General features: G+C 39.1%; 1 protein-coding gene across 2 annotated transcripts in view; it reads left to right on the top strand.

Annotated features, from left to right (window-relative positions):
- Window positions 1-24,800, top strand: part of UNC5C (unc-5 netrin receptor C) — a 356,763-nt gene that overhangs the window by 260,799 nt on the left and 71,164 nt on the right. For both annotated transcript variants that reach the window (XM_027061127.2, XM_027061134.2), the window contains exons 5-6: window positions 19,828-20,008; window positions 23,604-23,771. In XM_027061127.2, the coding sequence (XP_026916928.1) occupies window positions 19,828-20,008; window positions 23,604-23,771 (349 nt within the window). The remainder of the gene's footprint in view (window positions 1-19,827; window positions 20,009-23,603; window positions 23,772-24,800) is intronic.

Genomic DNA, 24,800 nt, shown 5'->3' on the forward strand with positions numbered 1-24,800 from the left:
ATTTTAATTTCTGCCAGAATACAAAATTCTTTTGGGGGGGAATAAAAATTTCTGAACATGATTTTTAAATTTGCTCTTACGAAATGAATAAGATCTAGAAAATGTTTTCAGGAGAAAGTAAAATCTTCCATGCTAAAGTGCAGCTGTTTTCAAACACAGTCTCTCTCTTAGTGGCAACAGACAATGACCTAGAATGTATCTTTAATCACAAGGCACAATGATCTTTCATTTCTGTTACCCTTATTTCTTAGGAAAAGTGTATCTGTTTCTTCAGTAAGTTCTCTTGCTTGGAAACTTCTTTCAGTGATTCTCTCGGTAGGTCTATAGGCACTATTTACTGGGGGTAAATTCACTGGGGGTGAGAAATGGCAACCTAGTGACCAGAAAGTGTAGAAATCCCATACTTTCTTTTTTTTTAATTTTTAAAGTGTTTTTTTATTTATTTTTGAGAGAGAGAGAGACAGAGCACAAGTGGGGGGAGGGACAGAGAAGGAGGGAGACACAGAATCCAAAGCAGGCTCCAGGCTCTGAGCTGTCAGCACAGAGCTCGACACAGGGCTGGAACCCACAAACCATGAGATCATGACCTGAGCTGAAGTTAGACACTTAACCAACTGAGCCACCCAGGTGCGCCCTGAAAGCCAGTACTTCTAAAGGTGGCCAGACTTAGTAAGAGTCCCACTCTTATGTGGTAAATAAGAAATGCTGATAATTCCTTATCCTGAAAGGCAAGTTTGTAGTAAAGACTCGTTAGGAACTATCTATAGGCCAGTCAATGTATAGTTGCTTTGCCCTGAAAAAAAAATAGCATTTTAAGGACATTTCGGGGCCATTTTGCTCCCTTGGAAGATATTATTAGGTATAGTCATTCTACTCTGGGCATTTTGAGTGGTTGTCGCTATTAGTTAATTTAATAGTTCATTAGGTCAGTGTGCTTTTATCTTCTCATAGTTGAACTTAGGCTTTAGGAATGGAAGTTTTCAGACTTCAAGACAAGTTTGCCTCTGCAGTATGGTCTGTGTACATTCAGCTCTCAAAAGCAATAAGCCAGACATATGTGCAATTAAGGGAGTGTTTCCTCAATAGGAAAACAAATTCCTTTCTTAGCAAATTCTTTCCCTTTGCAGAAGTTACAACTGAGCAAAATGTCACTACATTTTCCACTTGTTTTTTTTTATTCTTTGGCTTTTTTTTTGAACAATTGTCTAAGGATAATTTCAACATGCTTGAAAGACCAACACTTTAAAGCATAAAAACACACATATTTTCACAAACCTATTGAAAGGTACAGAGTATTTTGGACAGTAGTCAACCCAGAAGTGAATAATTATCTTATTTTATTGCAAATCTGACAAGCCAATGAATGCCTAAACAAAGTAGCCTTCTATTCTTGATCAGAGAGAACATCTAGAACAATGTCTCCACAATAGCTGTGGGGGAGATGTAGGATGGAGGAAGAAAGCTCTCGTCCTTTTACACACTTTTTTTTTTTTAATGGCTTCTTGCTTCTTGTATTTTAAGGCACTTTTTATGCACAACTTTTATGGGTAAAGAACATAATGAAGATATATAATGAGGTATATGTATATGTATATGTATATGTATATGTATATGTATATGTATAATGAAGATGTTTTTAGTCATAAGAAGTACCTACAAGAGATGGTGAGAAGGTGTTGCCAGGGTAAGAAATCAGAAGAAAATAATTCTGGGATTGCAAACTCTGGAGCAATTGGAGCCAAACTCTAGGTGGTAGAAGTCTCCGGCAGGGTATTACCTATAGTCATCCTTTAGAATTTTCTAGGTCTTACTACTACTCAAAGTGTGATGCATAGATTATCTGTGTTGACGTGACCTTGGAACTTCATAGAAAAGCAGAATTTCAGGCCCCACCCCACGCTACTTACTTCGAACCTGCATTTTTAGCAAGAACGTTAGAACCAGTCTGCAGTACTGGTTCTCAAACGAGGATGCACTTTGGGGTCACCTGGGAATTGGTACATGGTACAGTCTGGCTATCAAGATTTTTAATAGCTCCCCACGTGATTCTGCAACCCAACAAAGTTGGAGAACCACTGGTCTAAAGAGCAAGGTTAAAACAAACAAATGCAGGAAAACCATCAAACTTGTCACTTCTAAACCAGTCAGTGAAACTTGGCAGACTCTCAGCTTCTAGCTGATGCTCTTTCTAGAAGCTTGGCTTGGCTCAGTGTGCATTTGATAATCACCCCATAATTGCTTTTCCCATTTGTTTGATTAATGTACCTGCATCTAGTGACTCCAGGCTGAATCGCCATCCTCTCAGGTATACACTCTTCACAACTCTGTTGTGTCATTTCCAGTCTCCGTGTTCTGACTCGAGGGGCCCCAGTTTGAGTTCAACGGAGTAACCTTTCTGATAGATGAGGGTTTTTCTAGCTAATAGTTGCTGGAGTCACTTTTCATGTTGGGTGGCATGTGGCAGTTTCTCTCTGTTAATTAGAACAAATGTGCCAATTATGTTAATGTTTCTCCCGATACCAATCAGTGAATAATTAGACACAACACATCTGTCTTTCACAGGGGAGTAGAATAGGAGAGAAACCTGCAAGGTGCTTTGTTCTTTATTATTGACATATATGATTAGACAATTCTTTAGCCAATCACACTGTTAACAAGTTCATGTACCTAAAGGGCAAAGGGCTCCAGTAGCTTCTGGGGGAAAAGCTGAGCACCTCTCATTGTTAGTTTAATTTTGATCAGAAAATTGCTATCTCCAAAAAGAACTCTGTAAACAATTTAAGTGATCCTTCCTTTTTCTTTTTCTTTGATTTCATTGCCCTATTTGGTAACATTCAGGTATGTCATTTACCCTGAAGTACAAAAAGAAACAAATTCTTAAGTAGAAGTACTTAAAACTCTCAGAAAGGATTTAGCTTTATTGATATAAAAGCTCACACTGAAAGAAATCACAAAACTCAGCCTATAGGATTATGCTGAAGCTGTTGTAAAGATATGTAAATCATCAGATTTATGATTTGTTATAATTTCTGCTTATTTGTCTCCATGTACCTTAACTTTGCAGCTTTCTGATGAATGGAAAAATTTCCTTTGCTTCTATTGTTGTTCCACTGGCATTTGGGCTCCATACTTGGCATGGTTTTACAGAGATGGAGTTGTAGCCAAATTATTTCTATTGCAAACAATGCCTCTACCCTTGTGTTGATTCTGGCAGTATGAAGAAGAGACATATGAAACCAATCCATTAGTCTTCCTGAAGGTAGTCAAAGCATATTCTAGGTATGCTTTTACATAAAGCCTTTTGTTTAGTTCAGAATGTAAAGTGTATACGCTCTAGCGAAAATGGCTCACATTCCTAACGTTTAATAATATCGAACTGTGTACTTTTATTATCTAAAGGTAAAACATCAACATAGTTGTGATAAGGTCTCTACTACTGTGGTTTCAAATATGTTGTCACGATTGTTCTTTTAAAAATGGTTGGAAACTAAGAATGGAATTTAGATTGTAATTTTTTTTTTCTTACTGTGGCACTGATTTGCTTAAACAAAACACAGGAACCACTAAAAGAAAACATTTAATCTATTTGGAAATCGTTGCGATTGCTAATACTAGTTAGTGCCAGGCCTTCCTAAAAAGCCCCTGATGTGTGCATCATCCTGGGATACGTTCTCTTTGCCCAGGGGTGTGGAAGGGACAAGGCAACAGGGAGGAGGACACGGCTGTTGATTTGTTTTTATTACATCATTTTGCCCAAATATTTGTGTTTTATTTTTTAATAGTAAAATATGAATGTGGTTACATTTTACACAGTTTTAGTAGTAAACCATGAAAAAAAATTACCAAAGATAAATAATGTTTGGAAAATAATTATTTTATGTAAGTGACTCCCCCACTTTGTATACTCTTAACATTAGAAGTTTGGGGACCTGTCTTGGGTAGCTTAGCTTTTATGTTGCTTATTTAGAAAGATAAATAAGGGGAGTAAATAAAGGTGGGGAAATGAGTATGGGGAGTCCAGATTAAACTAGAGATTATAATTTATCCCATATTTAATTATGAGTTATCAATGGATAATCTGTTGGGAATGTTAATCCACTTTTCTCTGTCTTTGCTGATGATAAATCAAAACTTAAATTTAAACTGAAGAATAAAGTTTTTAGGGGGGAGATTTGAAACATGAGGTTGTTGAATGCTTAAATGGCTGTTCAAAAAAGGTTGTAGAAGCCTGAGCCATTGAAAAATGATCCCCATGTTTTGCTGCAAAACCTTTTTTTTAACCCCCTCACAGCACTTATATAGCCAATAGTTCTGAATTTTATAAAACATCAGTAACAGTAAAGCTATAAAACCGTGCATCTAGGAGCCATAAAAAAAAGTTGATTCTTAAATCACACCACACACAGGAAGGGATGACAGTTTTATACATCTTTTCTGGGAACACACAATATGGGGTCAATATGCTCCAGTCCTGAAACTTATAATCAAATTGGGAATCCCTCATATTCATTAATAAAATCATGTCAGGGTTTTGAGAACTCTCTGCCAGACCGAAGGCATCAATAGAACTGAAAGATCTAACTGTTGGAGGGATTTCTAAACATTTTATCCTCTCTAGAAGAGCTGGGAACCAGTTCTCATATAGGAGGGCTAGAAATATGGCCTCTCTTCTGGTACATACACTAGGCAGGATTGAGGCTGTAAATAAGGGGAAACTTTCCTCACTGGGAGAGTTTCAGTAATGAAGACTCATAAACCAATACCAATAGCCCTATGCAGTGGAAGATTGAAAGATTTCTCTTGGTTTGTTTTTTTTTTTTTCTGATTAGTATTATGAATATGAAGATATGTCCTCCTTTTAAAAAAAATAATGTTTATTTATTTCTGAGAGACAGAGAGAGAGACAGAGCCTGAGCAGAGGAGAGGCAGACAGAGAAGGAGACACAGAATCCAAAGCAGACTCCAGGCTCTGAGCTGTCAGCACAGAGCCCGATGTGTGGCTTAAACCCACAAACTGCAAGATCATGACCTGAGCCAAAGTTGGACACTTAACCAATTGAGCCGCCCGGATGCCCCTAAAGATATGTCCTTCTTAATAGAGAATTGAATGCTGAATCATCAACATATAAAAAAAATTTATAGAGATATAGTTCTGTTTGGGGTAAACTCAGTGAAGAAGCAATTAAATTAAATTTATGACTACCTCCCAATTCCAGGTGCTTTCCCTTCCATATCTCATTAAGTCCTCCCACAGCCCTGGGAGGAAGGTCCTTCCCTCTGTACATGTGAGGATCGTGCTTCTGGGAGCTTCCAGCCTCACAAGGCTGCAAGCTTGGCAAGTGGGAGGGCCCGGCTACAGAACCAAGTCTGGCAATTCCCGAGTCTGTATCTTTTCCTGTAACAAAAACAAGTTTTATTGGCTATGTTTTGGAAATTTAGTTCATTAAAATGACATAAATTATGTGTAGGCCTATTCTATTGATTTTCATGAGCTAATCTCAAAATATCCAAATATCCAAAAGATGTCCAAAATATCCAAAATATCCAAAGATGTCTTTTGGGGAAAAGTCATTTATTTAAAAAGTGTTACATCATTCTCGTCAATTTTCCAGAGGTAGAATAAGCATGTTGATTTGTGCTATTTGTTATTATTATCTACACACACTTCACAAAAAAATGAAAATTTTAGAATGTAAAAGAGAAATTGAACAAACTTCTGGTCCATTTTGTTAGAATATCTCAGTGATTTTTAAACATATTTCATTTGGTGACAGAATTTTTTTCCAAAATTTTCTTCCAAAATATTTTCCTAAAGTAGAATTAATTGGTATCTTCTCTCTATATATATGTTCTCAGGTCACTTTTTTGTTTGTTTGTTTGTCAAAGCACTGCTCTCAGTTCTGTTACAAGCAGTACTTCTCAGTACTTCAAAGTCATATTTATGCTTCTAGAAATCAAATATGTATATGCATTGCTAAGAATCAATAGAATCCAACACCGTGATCATCTTAAACTTTAATAGTCATAATTATTCCACATTTTGTCTAATTTCTAGCACCTGCAATAGTCCTCAGTGCATTGTTGCTATTCGATGGATACTCAATGAATAGGTAATTTTCAGTAGATCCTACTGACTTTTATTTTCCTGTGCAGTCATGTCTTTGTTACATCTCTCTGAATGTGGCTACATAACTCAATTAAGGGACTTCTTCCTTACAAAAATTTGCCACTGACAGTAGTAATTTTACTTTCTATATGGGCACACATTCTTGCCTCTGTTCATGTATTCATTCTTTCTTTTTTTCACCACACTTCAGTCATGAAGGCTTTATTTCTGCTTCACAAACAATGACTTTTATAATTGCTTTTCTGTATACCTGGAACACTCTGGCTCAGGATGACTGGCTGTTTCTAGAAATGCATGTTCTAATGCTGAGTTGGCTCTACCAAGAAGCCTTCCCTATCATCTAAAATGAAAGAGTCAGCAAACTATAGCCTGCAGGCCAAATACAGCCCACCATCTGTTTTTGTAAATAAAGGTTTTATTTACATGCTCATTTACATATTGTCTATGCCAACAGTTTAGAGACCTTGGCCCACAGAGCCTAAAATACTTAGTACATGTCCCTTCACAGAAAATGTTTTCTGACTCTTAATCTAAAGCACTGTATAGCACTCTTTTCTTTTTTTTTTTTTCCCTAGCCCTAAGGACCACTGAAACTATCCAGTGTATTTATTTGTTTATATATTGTATTCTTTCTTGGGAATCACATGGAGGGCAGACTTTGTCTTTTTGGTTTATTGATGCATCCCAGGTATCAGAAATAGTGAGGTCACATAGTAGATACTCAACAAATATTCACTGGATAAACAATAAATACATTTTGAGCATCTCTGCCAGGGTACTATAATAGATACTCTGAACACAAAAGTAAACATATATATTCAGAGGTGTTCAAAATGTATCAGTATTGATCAGTATTGGAGATATCATATACACATGAGTAATCGTGCTCTCAAGAACTCCCAGGCACAAACTTTACACAGATTATTACAGTACAGTATGATAGATGGTTTGAAAAGATTGCTACAGGTGCACACTAAAGGAAGACAGACAAAAAGAGCTTCAGAATGAAAGTGTCTTCTGAGGTGAATATTGAAGAATGAGTAAAGTTCTCTCAGCAGAAAAGGAGGAGAAAAGCATTCTGGGTAGAGTGACAGAAAATACAGTGAGTGGCCACGTTAATGACGCTCACATGCTAAGGAACCTTTAGGAAGTTCAGTATGACTACAGAGTGGTACTAAGTGATGAAGGTGAAGCTAGAGCAGTAATTGAGGACAGCTTGTAAAAGATTTCATATCAAGTTTGGATTTTAACCTGGAAACAATGACACAGTGGAGAACATTTTAATTGAAGCTATTATTTTTAAGATTAACTTTTTAGTAAAAATTGTTGGAATTAAAATAACATCACAGTACTTATGTTTAGGGACATAGAAGAGGGGCCAGGTTTGAAAGCCATTTTAGGTAACGTCCATAACTTCATAGAATGGTTTTGAAGAAAGCTATGAGGATTACTGTAAGCTTCGAGTTTGGGATTGAGAGGATAATGGCTCCATATTTGAAAAGAAAACAGGAGGACCAAGTTTATAGATGATGTGAGGTGATACTGAGATCAATTCAGCACATGTTTTGTTTTTCATATTTGTTGAGCATTCAGATGGAGTTATCAAGAAAGCCATTGAAAACATGAATGGAGCTTACCAAAAACTGGGAATGAAGGGATTGATTTTTGAGTGAACAGCCATGAGAATGAATGAGATCACCAGTGTATATATAGGCCAGTTGTTTACAAACTGGCTGCACATTAACATCACCTGAGGAGCTCGGAGAAACACCAATGCCTGGGCCCCTCATAAGCCCAGTTCAGTCAGAATCTCTGCAGGTGGGGCCCAGATACAAGCAGATCTTAAAACCTCCCTGGGTGATTCTGATGCACAAAGCTGAGAACCACTACCATAAAATTAAAAGGAGGAAAATGAAAGAGAGAACCCTGCGGAGGACTATGTGAAACATAGTGGATGAAATAAAGGGACCCGGGAAAGAGGTTTGGGAAAGAACAGATAATTACGTAGCATGAAAGTAGCAGAGGGAAAAAGTGCTGTCGGACTGGGAAGTTAGGGGGGCTGCTGGTTGCCTCTGAAAATGCAGTTGGGGCGCTAAGCGTGAATCCAGACAGCACTAAAGTGAAGGGTCGGTGGGCAGATGAAGATCTGAAGACAGTTTAGCCACAAAGGGAAAGAAAATGTGGAAGAATAGATGGGAAAAGCAGGTATGTCCTAGAGTAATTTCATTGTTGGCTTGTTTTCAGGATGGACTGAAGACATGTGCATGTTTGTGGGTGACCTGATAGGAAAAAGGAAGAGCTTTGAGAGGAGTTTCTATCTTTGGGTCTATTTGGCCTATTAAAAAAGGAAGGAAGGAAGGAAGGAAGGAAGGAAGGAAGGAAGGAAGGAAGGAAGGAAGGAAGGAAGACATCTGCTTAAATTAAGGAAGATCACAAAAATATTGAGTAACATGTTGATGACCTAGGGCCTCAAAAAGTCAAAGAGGTGGAAAAAGTGACCAGTGAGTGCCACTTCTGAGCACAGGATTCAGCAAGGCAGAGTTGGGAATAGTCTTGCAAGTGATACAAACACCTTCTGGGAAACTTGCATGTTTTCCTGTTTGCCAACATTTTTCCCTAGAGTAAGATGACCTTATTTTTGTTTCTCTTTTCTTGGTTGAATGTTGAACAAGATCTCACAATATGAAGATTGCTCTTTACAGAACTATCTCACTTTGTTCAACATCCTTGCCACAGACCATGTTGCCTAAAAAAATAATAAACCCCAGCGTGTTCAGTTAGGTTTAACACAGGTGAGTCATGGCATATGGATGCGTGCACATAGAATGTGTCATTAGGATGGAATTTGAGGGGCGCCTGGGTGGCGCAGTCGGTTAAGCGTCCGACTTCAGCCAGGTCACGATCTCGCGGTCCAGGAGTTCGAGCCCCGCGTCAGGCTCTGGGCTGATGGCTCAGAGCCTGGAGCCTGTTTCCGATTCTGTGTCTCCCTCTCTCTCTGCCCCTCCCCCGTTCATGCTCTGTCTCTCTCTGTCCCAAAAATAAATAAACGTTGAAAAAAAAAAAATTAAAAAAAAAAAAAAGGATGGAATTTGATGGAATGCAGTTGGGTAAAAATGTGCACGTTAAAAATATTTTAAAGGATCTTTCATTTTGTACCAGGTGTTCCTTTTGTTTATTAAACTTGAATCTTAATTTGCAAAAGTCTTTTAAACTAGTAAAGACACTAAATCAGATAGTGTTCTATTATCAGCTATTAGGTTCAGTGACCCATTAGCTGGCATATTAGGTCCTCCTTCCTTCAATTTTGATGAATGCCAAGAATCGTGAGTGATTACCTGATTTGCAAATGGATTTGTTACCCTGTGATTTTAGTCCCTTACTCTCTCAAATACCACACTAATGTTCCCAACTAGTTTGCACCTAACTTGTGCCACCCTGGAGGCTTTTACACCCCTAACAATGTATCATGGTAAGATTGGGATGCAAGAGATGACTTCGGTTTGAAAAGCAGGAGACAAGTTTTCAGCACTATGAGTATCAGGACGGAATGCATATGGAAGTTAAAGATACAAATACAGGGCCGCTTGGGTGGCCGAGTTGGTTAAATGTCCAACTCTTGGTTTCTGCTCAGGTGATGATCTCATAGTCCATGAGTTCCAGCCCCACATTGAGCTCTGCACTGACAGTGCAGAGCCTGCTTGGGATTCCCTCTCTCTCTCTCCCTTTTCTCTGCCCCTCTCCCCCCTCTCCCTCTCCCCTGCCCTCTCTCTCAAATAAACTTTTTTTAAAAAAGATACAAACACAGATCCCCTTAAACATGTTTTTGTTTGTGTACCCCCATAGAAAATTTTGCATATTGCTGGTTACTTGAATTCCAGTTTGAAATCCACGTGCCTTCAAACTCTTCTTTATCTGAACTGAAAAGAGTTTTCTCTTGGTTTATATGCCAAGTTTTGTAATACTTTATATGGTTTAGATCAACGTGTTATTTCTCAGGTCATTTGCATGTAAAAAGAACCTTCTAATGGTGGGATTACAAACTAGCTTTCCTAAAGACATTTCAAGACACTGCCAAAAGTTTGGGTGAGAGCAAGGATGCTTTCCTGATGCCCCTGAAATCAAACTACATCCAGTCCCAGTGTTAGCTTTGAAAGTGAACCTGTGTTTGGTCCCAGAAGAGTGAGCAGGGTAGCGATGATAGAGAGGTTAGGTCTGATGGCTCTTTTCTGTGATCACACTCTTTCCCTGTAGAGCACCAGTGAGAGGCCAACCCGGGCCCAGATCCTGGAGTAACTCGGGTGTTTCCGTTCATCATGTCTCACACACACAGACACACACACACACAAATAGGTACCTTGGAATTTCTCAGCGCATACTCAAATTTGGGGGCTTTACAGGTCCAGATAGCAAAAACAAGAACGTATCCTATCACTAAAAAGAGAGGATAGAATGAATATCATGGGGTACTGAGAAAAAATAAGAGTGTTGCCAAAAAAGCCTATTTCATTAAGTCGACATGTGTGAAATTCTTTTCACGTTGCGAGGGCCAAATTGTTCATATAAAATAAACATTTGCCTAAAAAATCATTTATTTCCTTAGACTCTGTAAGAATCAGTTTACTTTTTTAGAATATTAATATTTAAGACAAAAACTTGAAACCAACCTAGTTGACTATCTGGAGCCACTTAATTTCATAAAGCCGATGTTAAACTATTCTTTGTCTTTTCTCTGTATATCGTGTACTATATTGAGCTGTTACTGTGGCTTGAAAACAAATGACATACATTTTGAATGTTAAAAAAAAAAGAATGAGTGATGATGACTAACTTGAAGTAGCAGGGAAATAGCACTGGGAAACTTAAAGGAAAAACCAAAACTATAAACATGTGGATGGTCTGGGTCTAGGTAAAAGTAATATATAAATTGCCTGTGATTTATACCTTATTACTAAGTACAGTAATGAGTATTTCTCAAATTAATCTTGGTAAAATTTCTTTTATCAAAAATCTGTTCTTGTTATACCTTTAAAACATTAATGTAGTGTGATGATTTGCTTTTAATCTAAAAGAATTAGAAAATACTAGTTGCACAGACTGATTAAAATGCCATGTTATACTTTCTCTAAAGCACATGCATGCTAATGACATCTCTAGAGTTATGGATTCACAAGGTTTAAATGGAAATATGTATTTAGGTTTAGCGTACAAACTAGATTGGCCAATTTAATACTTAATCATTTATATATTTCTAGTACAGTCTTAAAGAGATGTAATCTAATGGTAAGTTGACTTTGTCTCAATAAAAAAGAAAATGTCAGAAAAAGCTAAAGGAATTCAGACATAAAGATATTTTCTTTTTTGTTTTTAAATTTACACCATTTCTCTGCTGTTATTTTAGAGAAGTTTGAGTTTTTTCCTATCTCCTTTAAGTATATCCTTAATTGATATTAATAATAATTTAAGAATTTACTGTACGTCAGACACTAGGTAATTTGTGTAATTAACTCATTTTTTAAGTTTATTTATTTACTTTGAGAGAAAGTGAGCGAGCATGTGCGGGCACGCGAGCAGGGGAGGGGTAGAGAGGGGGAGAGAGATAATTCCAAGCAGGCTCCCTGTGTTGTCAGCACAGAGCCTGACATGGGCTGGATCTCGCAAACCATGGGATCATGACCTGGGCTGAAATCCAGAGTGGAACGCCTAACCAACTGAGCCACCCAGGTGCCCCTATTAACTCATTTGATCTTTATAAACCTTGTGGAATGCATTCAAGGATTATCCTCATCTTGTAAATGAGGACCCTGAGGCACATCTAAGGTAAGAAACTTAAGAGAGACACGAAGTGACAGTTCAATTTTGAACCCACACAGTCTGGTTTGAGAGCAACCCTCTCAGCTGGTACTTTAGAAACTGCTTCTTAAAGTAAGATTTTCAATCGCACACAATGGCATTAATCAACACGAAACATAACAACAGAATATGCAAATAGGACATCCTAACATTGCCTTGTAACTATTTTTATTACCTGTTAATAAATTCCCATTTCTTTGTAAACCCTTGAGTCGATGACTTCAAATGTGCCCCAAATTATTGAAAAGACTGCAGTTACTGAATCACAAGGACAGAAACACTACTTTGCCTCACTGCAGCCCTGAAGACAAGTTATGGTTTATGGGCAAAGCCTTTTATTGTTTTCTGAACTACAACCTATTTTTCTCTCTTCTTGAATGTTTTATACATAGCTAAAAATAACTTCTAACTCAGAAAGACTTCTCCCATGTATAAATCAGATGGTTTGCTAAATGGGGGGGGGGGGTGGGAGGAAGCCACATCGCAGAGTGAAATCAACAAGAAACATTGAAATGAGCAAGACAGGAACAGAATTCAGAGGCCAGACCCAAGTACTGACTCCCAATTAACCAAGATTAGCTTACAAATAAATAGCATTGCAACAATATAATTAATTACTATTCAGTACAATAAAATTCAGCACAACCAGAGATTCTGTACTGTTTCTTGGGATTTCACATACAGTTTATGTAAGGAGGCTCACTGTGAAATCACTGCAGATGAAGACTGTCACTTCATCTGGCGGTGGTGGCTTCTGGAGACACTTCATGAGAAGGATATATTTTGCTAATATAAAGGTATATTTATAAAGATTTAATTGATGTATCTTCCTGACTCAGACAGCCTCTTTCATAATAAACAGAATTATTCTCAGACATTGCAAACACTTATCTGACTTGTCCTTTTATCCCCCAGCACTTGCCACCATGCCTAGTACATCGGTACTCAGTGTTTGTGGAATGCATTTGAGAAAAAACAAGGTGCCTACTACCTTTTGTTCATTGAAAATTAAAGTTCTTGGGAAGTTGTATTTTAGGCTCGGGTTTACTATGATCACCTAGATGAAGGTATGCAATAATTCCTCAAACACCCTCTTTTAATTCTGCGACAGACATACAGGTGTAATGTGGATTAGAGGAGCATGCTACTTTCAAAGATACTTTAGTTAAAACATACTGGCCACCGGACACTTCCAGACTCATAAACGACAGTGAGACATCGGGGGTCTCCTAGCATAATTCTAGAGGTCTTCTTCTATCTTAGGACTTCTCCAGTGAGTTCGCTTGGAGGCCAGCACAGCTCTGTAGGATTTCACCTTAGGAAAGAGAAACGTGTGTTCTTAATCCCTACAGAACTTACTTAGAAGGGATGTTTAAAATAACACTCATTTATGGGTGTCTGGGTGGCTCAGTCAGTTGAGTGTCCAACTCTTGATTTTGGCCCAGGCTGTGATCTCATGGTTCATGAGTTCAAGCCCCACTTCAGGCTCTGCACTAACGGTGTGGAGCTTGCTTGGAATTCTCTCTCTCCCTCTCCCTCTGCCCCTCCCCTTCTCACTCACACTCTCTCTCTAAATAAATAAATAAAAATAAATAAACTTAAAAAATTTAATGGCACTCATTGAATATATTTAAGATTAGTTTCTCCACTCTATAGAGATCTAAAACTGTATACAACAGACTTGATCCCACTACATGTGTTAGTGTTGTTCATACATTCAGCAAATAGCAACTAAGCACCCACTATATATCATTTAAGGCCACAGGAATGTAACAGTGATCAAAAATCAGATCAAAATTTGTGGAACTTAAGTTCTGGTGGAGGAGACAACTGCTACATGAAATAGAGACTGTATGAAATGGTGAGAAGTGCCATGGAGAAAATAAAGAAAAGAGGGTAAGAGATTGGGAGTATAGACAGAGAGAGATGTTGCAGTTTTAAAAGTTGATCAGGAGAGGGACCTGGGTGGCTCCATCGGTTAAGTGTCCAACTTTGGCTCAGGTCATGATCTCACAGTCTGAGTTCAAGCCCTGCATCAGGCTCTGTGCTGACAGCTCAGAGCCTGGAACCTGCTTCAAGTTCTGTGTCTCCTTCTCTCTCTGTCCCTCTCCCCCCCACCCCTACTCACACTATATCTCTCTCTGTGGTATCTCTCGGTCTCTCTTTCTCTCTCTCTCTCAAAAATAAACATTAAAATTTTTTTTAAAAATGTTGATCAGGAAATGACTCACTGAGAGGGTGACATCTGAAGAACTAAATAAGAGAAGGGAACATATTATGCAGATACCTGGGGAAGGGAAAGGTGATCTCAAGCAGATTGACAAGCAGACTCAAAATTCCCAAAGCAGGAGTACCACTGATGTGCATGAGGACAAGCAGAGGAGCCAGCGTGCTACAGAGATGAGAGAGAGAGAAAGTGCACAAGGTGATCTCAGAGGGGTCAGGGGTCCTGGTGATGCTGGGCCTAGTGGGTCTTTATAAGAACTTTGGTTTTGACAGCAAGCAAGATAGGAGCCTTTGGAGGGTTGGAGATGAGGTGTAGCACGATCCACTTAAGGTTTCAGGCTCATTCACTCTATTGTGTTGAATATTGAATGTTGATGGCCAAGAAGGAAAGCAAAGATAAGACAGGAAATTGTTGCAGTAATCCAAGAAGGAAATGATGAAGGCTTGAACTGGAAGAGGGTGGTGGTGAGGGGACAAAAAGTGGTCAGATCCCGATACACTGCCCTGACTTCCAGTGGGCAAAGAGAGAGGTAGAGAGGAGTCAAGGCCAAGGCTGAGGCTTTGTTTAGGTAACTGGAAGGATAGAGTTGGCATGAACTAAGATGGGCAAGGCTGTGGGAGGAGCAGGGTTGGAAGTGCAGTTCGGGAGGTTGTTATTAGACAACCCAGTGCAGTTGAAAGAAGTCATTTGGATATATGAGTCTGGAGTTCAAGGCCAGGGTCTAGACTGGAGATAAATTTAGAAGACCTCTGCATGAGACTGGATGAGCTCACCAAGGAAGTGAATATAGATAGAAGACAGAAAAAAAGAAGGGGCCCAAGGACAGAGCCTCCACAAGGGAACAGACCTTCGCTCCAGGAAGCTCTGAGGGATGGAGTGAGATAAGACAAAAACCAGGAAAAGTGCCCTGGCCAAGAAAGCAAGTGAGGAAGAGGGAGAAACCAGTTGGGTCAAACCTGCTGCTGAGTCACCTCACCCGTATATCTAACAAAATGAAAGTAATTGGTGACTTTGAAAAGAGTAGTACCTGCAAAATGGTAGAGGCGAAAGCGCATTAGAATAGATACAGCAGAGATGAAGAGGACAGGAAATGAAGAGAGTGATTATAAGCAAGTATTCCAAGGCGTTTTGTAAGGTGAGCAAAGACATGGGGTGACTCCAGGCAGAAACGAGTGGGGAGGGTTCTAAGTGTATGTCTGTATGCTGATGGAGATGGCTCCTGTAGAGGGAATATTAATGATTTAAGAGACAGAGAAGAGAATTGCTGGGGCCTGCCCTTGACCAGGCACGAGGGAATGGAAGGCACAGTACAAATGAGAGGTGACAGGTGGGACACAGAGAGCTGACCCAGTAACAAGAGAGAGGATGCAGAACAGGGGTGGGGTGGTGAGTAGTGGGAGCTGTGGAAGCTGTCTCGTGCTTGTCACTTTTTTCAGTGAAGTAGAAATCGTGGTCATCAGCTGAAAGTGAGGATAGAGAGGGAGGTGGTGTTTAAAGAGAGTGGAGAAGGTGTGAAATAGCTGTCTAGGAGGATGGGACAGTGAACAGATGATGAAAATATAGTACGATTTTTTGGCAGAATTAAGGGCCCATTTGAGTTCTGTTATCATGAATTTCAGATGAGCCCACTCAATGTGGCTGTGCGCGGCCATATTCCTCTGCAAGTCTGTGAACGTGGTGTCGGGAAGAGCGGCCAAGTGAACACCTTAGAAAAGGAGAGGGGTGGGGGAGCTGAGCTCCTAATGCAAGGGATTGTTGATAAGGTAAACAGTTCGATTTCAAAGTGGTGAAGAGAGAGGAGGGAACGTGAGAGGGATGACAGCCAAGATAGGTTGTAGGGCCCAGTGAAAGTTTGTCAAAACAGGAGTCTGAGAGGGAATAAGTCAGAAAGATGGAGAATATGGTAAAAGAAACTGCATTGGAGTTTTAGAAGGCTTGCAGTTAATAATCACTGGTAAGGACAAGAGCTGGCCAGTGGTTCTCTGACTTTAATGTGCATATAAATCCTTGAATTTCTTATTCACATGCACATTTTGACTCAGTAAGTCTGGGTAGGCAGACCTGAGATTCTGCATTTCTGTCAGCCTCACAGGTGACCTGAGTGCTTCTTGTCCAGGGATTTCATCTGAAAGACAATCTTCTAGAGTGGTATTCCTCAACCCTAGCAGGAAATCACAGCCCCTTGAGGAGTCTCAAAAATACAGATGCTAGACCAGTCTTGACCAGTGAATCAGAGTTTCTCTGGGTCAGATTTAATTTCTCTGGATTGGATGTAAAATTGATATATTATGAATGTCCAAATTACTCTACAGTGAAACCAGGATTGAAAGTCTCTGGCCTATAAGTGTGGGTGTCTTAGAGACCAAGACTGTGGCAGGAAGGAGGGTCATGTAATTGAGAGGCCAAAATGTTGAAAGTGTTTGTGGTTATTAAAATCATTAGAAATTGTGACAGAAAAATTGTGCTGCATAAAATGACTGTGAGCCCAGAGGTCTTTAAATGACCACAAAAAATATAGAAGGTGGGTGACATAATCTGATGGCATGAAATTCAAAGCAATGGTGTTTGGAGAGAATGGTCTAGAAAAGACAGTGCAGAACAAGGAGGGCACTTTCTGATTCCCAGGCCCAGTGTGTGTTGGGTTTAGGAAATCAAACATCCACCACTTGAGAGAACTCCAGGAAAAAAAAAAAAAAAAAAAAAAAAAAGCAAAACAGAAGCATCATAAAGAGCTAAGTTTTAGTTAGAGAAAAGTAGAGAAAATAATCTAAACAGAGTTTGAAATTTTGGAGAATTTTGCTTCTGCATTGCAAAGCAGCGTGATAGGGGGTCGATATTTTTTCAGGGTGGGAGATGGGGATGTGCAAGGCAGCATGAGGATTCCAGTGCCGGAGGTGATGACCTGAGCTTCCTGTAGAGATGTGGTCTCAAAGCAGGACATTGTGGCAGCTGCGAGTACTGGAATGTAGGGAACAGGAGGGTAGGCAAGTTACCGGAAGCCGGAGGAGCCCATGGCTCACCTTTCCATTTCTACAGCTATTTTCTAGCAGGAGTGACCTCTCTGTTTCTTTAAACTAGGCATTACAAGTGAGCCCAGTATGGAAAACAGTAAAACAGATCAAAGCAGAGCTTCTCTGGTTAAATCCAGAGTTGGGGAGGAAGGCAGTAACCTCCACAGGGCCCTGGGGGCCTCTCCAGTATGTCTGGGGTTCCTCAGGGGTCATCAAAACCCAGGTCATACTCACTGTTCCAGCACTGGCAAGAGACTTGAGAAAAATGCAGAGTGATATATTTGCAGGTAAAGATGGTTTACCCAGTAATCACAGAAGTCTTCTTAGATCTTGTCAACTGTGCAGATTGCTCTTTTTCTTCCATGTAATAAACTTTCAAAAATACAAGTAGTTTGCAATGTCCCTTGGGATCTCTTTATGTTACTTATGATCAGGGTAACCTCACTGTCGTCAACTGATGTGATTTAAACAGAAGAAACCATAGTTTTGAACAGTCATGGGTTCTCCTGTGAGAATAGTTGGAATCTTCAGAAGCAAACCATGAGACCAAGATTTGAATGAAGAGGGTTTTGTTTTTTTTTTTAATGGGGCATTCATAGAAGAGAGAACCTTATAGCTGGGTGGAGCCACCAGGAGAGAAAATGAAGCCCAGTAAGTGTGTATAGAGATGGCAGGCGACATCTCAAGGGGACAGCTTCAGCCTAATTTTACAGGGGAACTCTGGAAGGTAGCAGCTCAGATTCTGACCCCAATTGGACACAAAGCATATTTCCACATCTGTGAGACAATGGCTAAGGTGGAGGTTGTGGGACAGGGCGGGGGAGGGGGGTGCTGTGAACCCCTAGGCACTTTCAGAGTCCACGAATGTCAGAGCCATCTTTCAAAGAAAGAGCAATTATGGGTCCTTGGAAGAAAAGCATGAAGAGCATGCTCTCTCTCTCTCTCTCTCTCTCTCTCTCTCTCTCAGGAGGGATCCAAGACCAACTCAGGGGATCCCAACATTGCCTTCTATAAGTGGAAAGCTTTCTCTAGAATGGCATAGATATAGATTAGATTAGAAAGTTAATGTCTGCTTTCAATGATCAATGATAATTAATAATTATATGAATTTTGCTACCTTCCCTCTTGCGCTTCTAGTGAGCTCAAACTACCACACACATAGGGCCAGATGTTGAGAAAATCCGAGTCAAGAAGAGTGTGAGTTTCAGATCAGATATATCCAAGCATGGCCCTGACTGAATGTGGTCTCTGTATGTGAAAACAAAATGCATGTTTTAAAACTCCACTGTTTTAGATGGATTTGATTCTATTTCTCACTACCATAGTATAAATACCAAGAGGGTTTTGCCCTTTCAAAATTTATATCACCACAAATAGTTGCTCTTATCTACATCCTCAAATGTTTATTTCAGGATTGTTGTTGGTTTTTAAACGTTTTTCCCTTTAAATTGTGGTCTCTTTCCTAAGGATTAGAGGAGCATTATTTTAGAGTCCCTCTGTTGGATGTAATTTAGAGCTGTGCAAAGTCAAGCCCACTGACAGATTTAGAGATTAATTTCCAGACCTCTTGTGGTGCTGGAGATACTCTTTAAGATTTTGAAAATGGCAACACTATTGACTCTACCACTAAAGATTACTTGTATCCATATCCACAAGGATGCAAAAGAAATGTTTAAGGGTGGCAAATATCAGTGTCGTTTTGCTTTATGGAAAACCCTGTGCATAGAAAAAAACAAAAACAGCAGCAGCAGCAATTTATAGAACAAGAAATAGTTCATCCTCCATAATAAGGACAGTTTATACAGATATATCTCCCTTCTTTCATTCTGTAAGCATAATATTGCTTTTGCTAAACTGATGTGATTTTCATGGAAAAAATAGTCCAGTAGTTCTGAACAGTCATGTTCAGGTTCCCCAGAAGCAAACCATGAGTCAAAGATTTGATGTTAGTGATACAGAAAAGGAGAGCTTTGAGTATGAAGTATATGCTCTTTGGATTATATTGAAGGTTGGTACAAAACCTTTTCTTCCTCAAGTATTTTGGCTTAAATGCATCTCCAAATATGTGTTTGCTCCATTTTAAAGTAAGTGCATTTTCGGGGAAATTCAGTCCATATGTTTCAGCAAGGTTACACGTAAATCATCCAAATGTTGGTTTATTAGAGCTACATGATGTCGAAGATGCCTTTTGAGCTTTTTTAATAGTCTTTACATTCTTTTGTGAAAAGCAGCAAGTTAGTTGCCAAGAGTAAACAAATCAAATAGCAAAAGGTTTGAGTTCCATTTGAAATGCTTAGCCTATTATTTTTGATTGGGTTCTGAACTTGGCAGTGCACATTCCCTGTTCTTGCCTGCGGGGCAAAGTGAAAACAATTTGAACATTGTATTTCCCAACTGGTTCATTGACATTTGAGAATAATGTAGTACAGACAGAATCAGCGTGTTTGGCAGGTGAGTGATACCTCACATGACCTCAGAAAGTTACTTCCTCCCGGATTGCTGAAGTTCATAGCACAGAGCAATGTCATACAAATTATAAAACACAGGTTAGGACAGACAGCCATCGAGGGATCCGTACTGGGTACTTACCTATTTCTCTTGTGCATCTTTAGGTGGAATGGTTGAAAAATGAAGACATAATTGACCCCGTTGAAGATCGGAATTTTTATATTACTATTGATCACAACCTCATCATAAAGCAGGCCCGCCTCTCAGATACTGCAAACTATACTTGTGTTGCCAAAAACATTGTTGCCAAGAGGAAAAGCACGACTGCAACTGTCATAGTCTACGGTGAGTGAGCTGGTGGAGTCTCAATCTAGTCCATGTCAAACTACAGTTTCTCGTTTTAATTTGAACTATCAAGCGAGAGGCCCTTTCTCTTTTCTTTTCTTTTTTTTTTTTTAACATAATTTATTGTCAAGTTAGCTAACATACGGTGTATACAGTGTGCTCTTGACTTCGGGAGCAGATTCCGGTGATTCATTGCTTACATACTACACCCAGTGCTCATCCCAACAAGTGCCCTCCTCAGTTCCCATCACCCATTTTCAATCCCTATTGCCAGCTTGCAGCTTCAGCAGTGAGGTTTAACTGCTTCCCTGATAGGCATAGAAAGACCAAACTTGGAAATTCCTAGCCCTTGGTCAGTCAGCTTATGGAAAAGTGAAGGAAATCCACCTGAGTGCCTGCACCAGAGCCAGAAGATGCTCACCCATCTAAGCGTGCCCCCCTCCTCCATACCCTGGACCACCCAGATCTAGAGTGAGTTTGGAGATGAAGATGGTTAAGTCAGCCCGCTGACAATTCTGTGGGCTTTGGCTTAGTCAGGTAAATTGTGGCTGACCTGTTCCCCAGATACATCAGAGAACAACGTTGACTTCCTGGAACTTGCTTTACACACTGGGCGGGGGGGGGGGGTGGGGGTGGGGGGGCAGGTAGTTAGAGTGAAGGTGAGCACTGCTATGCGGTGGCCCTAATCCTAACCACACAGCAAGTTCAACATAATGATTTCTTCGGGAAGCCTCCCTGCCGCTCTCTGGCCCTTTCTAGTCCAGCTCATATCCAATCTGACCTAATATTTCTCCAGAAATACTCAACAGTTTCACACCCAATTTTGCTGTAGCGTCTGATGCTTTTATCTCTTTGCGGTATAGCACTCAGTTGTCTTCCAGTCATTTTATGAGGAGTTTCATCTCCCCAGCTGTGTATTAAGCTCCACTATAGACCAAGAGACTGCTCTGTGTATTTATGTATTTCTCACAGTGTTGGGCAGACAGTAGGTCCTCACATTCTGGGTGATTTATTGTGTCAGAGGAAACCAAACAACCCTGGGAAGTATTTTGAGGGTATGCCCCCTCTTAAATGAGATGCCTGTGTCTCACCACCACTTGGAACTTAAGGAAGCTTTTCAGGGCTGCATCAGTATGAAAGGACATTCTAGGGACCTTCGTGTCTGAGTGACTGCAAAGGAGGGGCAGCCCTTGGCAGGTATCTGGCTCGTGGTACTTAGTGTAGATACTGCCATTTGGATGGATGTCCTCATGCTGTGGGGAGTTAGGAGAAACAGAAACCACGTGAGGCTCCAGAGGCTGTATATTGTGACACTTTAAATCTTTCCTTTTTATTCCAAGACAGATAACATACAATTTTTTAATCCTCTGGATACTCTGAGATTTAATTTCCTCGTCAAGATAATGGCTATGTTAAATTGTAGGTAGTTGCCTCTCTTCAGTCACAGTGAAAGGATTCCTACTTTTTGTCTTTTTCTAAACTGGCTGAACAACTTGATTAACAGTATTTAAAGTGCAAAAGATAATGGAGCACATCACAGCACGTAGCAATCATAGATAACTAATGATGATGGACTGTCTCTCTATGTGTTATATAGATGTTTAATATACATGCAGATCTCTTCCCCTATATATAACATGCTTTCAATATCTACAAATGCAAGCGGAACATGGTTTTTAGAAAGAATCAAACAGATGGAACTTAGGCACTTTGAGTTCAAAAAACATCATTGGACCCTAGGGGTCAGGAGACTTGTGCTATAGGACTAGTTCTAGTAACTGACCTTCAGTTGGCCACTTGGCCAGGATGCTAGGAACCCTCATGTCCTTGTCTGTAAAATGAGGGTATAAGTCTAGGGCTTTCACATTCCTTTTTTTTTCTTTCTCTAGAAGCTTATCATTATTTGTTTCTCATTAAAATCCTACCAGAGCAGTATATGGAGACTATAACCCCAAATATTGGCTTGCCAGTATGCTAGTAAGCAGTTTACACTGACAATTCCATGACACTGGGTTTTGTAAAGCTGAGCAGGTTAAGTTGCTTTTTGGAACACTAACTGAAACACAGCCTATCAGCCATCTGCTTGTCCTTTTCATGGCCTTATAAAGTAAGTCGTCCAAGGCTCATAGATTAGGCTCACCAGAAGTTTATAGCAAAACGTATACATCTAACGAGTATTTCATTTTTGAGTGTGTTGTATATATTTATTTTTGTTAGTATCATTTTGAGATGGCAAATATATATCTGTTATAGAAAATTTAGGAAACACAGAAAAGGTCAGAGAAGAAAATGCCAATAATCCTGTCATCTTGTCATCCAGAAATAGCTTTTAAAAAGATTGATATGCATGCTACTGGTATTTTTATGCATAGATAAGATTTTTTAAGTAAGGGATATAAATATATTTTTTACTTAAAACGTGATGTTCAAATATTCATGTATTATTAAATAGACTTCTAGAGCACCATGTTTTAATGGCTGCCTAGATGTCAGTCACATGAACATACATTTACCCGTTTCCTATTGTTGAACATTACAGTTGTTTACAATTATTTATCTTTATAGAAAAATAACTCTGCCATGAAAATTCTTTTGTCTGTGTATGTATGTATAACAGATTCATAATTTTTCCCATTGCCTTGCATAGGTTTCTAGCAGAGAAGATGTCGGGCGTGTGATATGCACATATAAACTGTGTGCTGCCTGAGTGTCTAGCACTCTCTTTATGATCAGGAGTTCTAGTTATGTCAGGTTCTAACTTCTACTAGTTACGTCAGGTTTTAACTACCAGCAAATAATTTTTGTTAGAAAATGCTAATTACAATAATGTACTCTAAACTCACATAATGGAAGTCCTAAAATATATTAGAGTATTTTCTACAGGGCTATCTCCGGCGGTAAATAGTGAACATAGCAGTAGAATGTAGGTTTTATAATCATACACTGAACTCTCCATCAAACACCATAATTGACTTTTACACACAGAATAGGTGTTCATTTCAATTACATAAACTAAATGCCAATTCAATCAAATGGCTACTCAATTAGTTTAAAATCTAGCAATATAAGACTTTATTTTTTAACGAGGTTCACCGCGTTAATGAAACTGACCAAAAGTCCTTAAAAGGCTGTAAAGTTTACATGTGCTAAAGAAAAATAATCAATCATCTATTAAGAAAAAACTACATGATTTTATTCAGCTCTCATGCTTCAGATCCACCTGCAACCTTGGCATAAGGATGTAAACATTTATTATTTGAGATAAGCTGTCAAAAATAATTTTTAAAGCTTGACTAGGTAAGAGGAATGTATTTTTTTAAGAACAGTATCCAAGAAAAATAGAACACGGTTCTATATACAATTCTGAGTAGGTGAGTACATTTTGGTAATTCATTTTATTTATCTCTATGCTTAGATTCCTCAGCTATGCAGTAAAACTGAATGAAATGATGCCCAAGGTCTCTTCTATCTTTGAAATTTTAGATTGCTTTATGGTCACTTAGCAGATGACTTTTTGTCTATGTGTTGTGCATGGTTTGTGTGTCTGTGTGCATGAACACACATATGATTCAATTTTATATTTACCTTCTTCCAGTAAATGGTGGCTGGTCCACCTGGACAGAGTGGTCTGTGTGTAATAGCCGCTGTGGACGAGGGTATCAGAAACGCACAAGGACCTGCACCAACCCAGCACCACTCAATGGTGGTGCCTTCTGTGAAGGGCAGAGTGTGCAGAAAATAGCCTGTACCACCTTATGCCCAGGTAAATAAGACAGTGCTCGCGTTCCAAATGTATCCTCCCATTTTCGGATTGTTTTAGGAGATATAAACAAAGCCTTATTCACCTGAATATGTGATAAATGTTATTTATATCCATCATACCATTGAATGCTTACACTGCTGAGAAATCAAGTATTTTTCTCCCAAACAGTATTTAACTTTATTAGCCAAACATGCAAAATAGAATAAAACATGAGATTAAACACTTACGGACATAATCCCTCTCTATTACTGGACAAAACTGCTAGAGCCAAGATTATAGATTCTATAATTCAAGGGATTTGGAGAACCCTGAAAGCCACACATTTTAGGAATAACAACTCTTGATCTTTAGACAGCCATGGAAATTATTGGAATGAAAATTTAGAATATGTTTTATTCTGAGATATTTGATATTTGGTGTCAGTTTCTGGGCAAGGGCAAATAAAACATTTGGAATGAATTAAAAGGAAGACAAAGCTTTGTGACACCTGGGCTAATGGGTTTTGAAAATACAATGCAGTCAGCTCTTTATTATCTGTACATGTTGGTTGTGCATTTCTGTGAGTTATTTGCAGTGGCAACTATAGCAAGATTGCATCCCTCTGGTTCTGACCATCTTCTGATGCTGTCTCATGTTGTCACCAGCTCTTATCCTTAGGCAAATTAAAGTTAATATTGCCAAAATCAAAACCAAAATCAACTAAAATGTTTAATTATATGATATATTGAAAATTTAAGCTAAAAGTATTTTGAAATAATCCGTAAATTTAGTGCATTCCTTAGGTAGCTGTTATATTTCAATTTCATTATTTATTTGTCTTTTATTTTATTTTTTTTTTTGTGCCTTCATGATTTAGAAACAATCTCCTTACGTCCCTTTATTTTGCCTACCTTTTGTCTTATTCATCCCTTAAAGAAACTTTCTCAGAGATGGGTTGTAGAAATGAACTGTAGAAAAATATAATCTATATTTTATACTCCCAAGTGTCCACTCTCAAATATCCAAACAGTATCCCATACTGAATCCTTT

Source organism: Acinonyx jubatus, chromosome B1 (genome assembly GCF_027475565.1).
Source record: "Acinonyx jubatus isolate Ajub_Pintada_27869175 chromosome B1, VMU_Ajub_asm_v1.0, whole genome shotgun sequence".
Taxonomy (NCBI): domain Eukaryota; kingdom Metazoa; phylum Chordata; class Mammalia; order Carnivora; family Felidae; genus Acinonyx; species Acinonyx jubatus.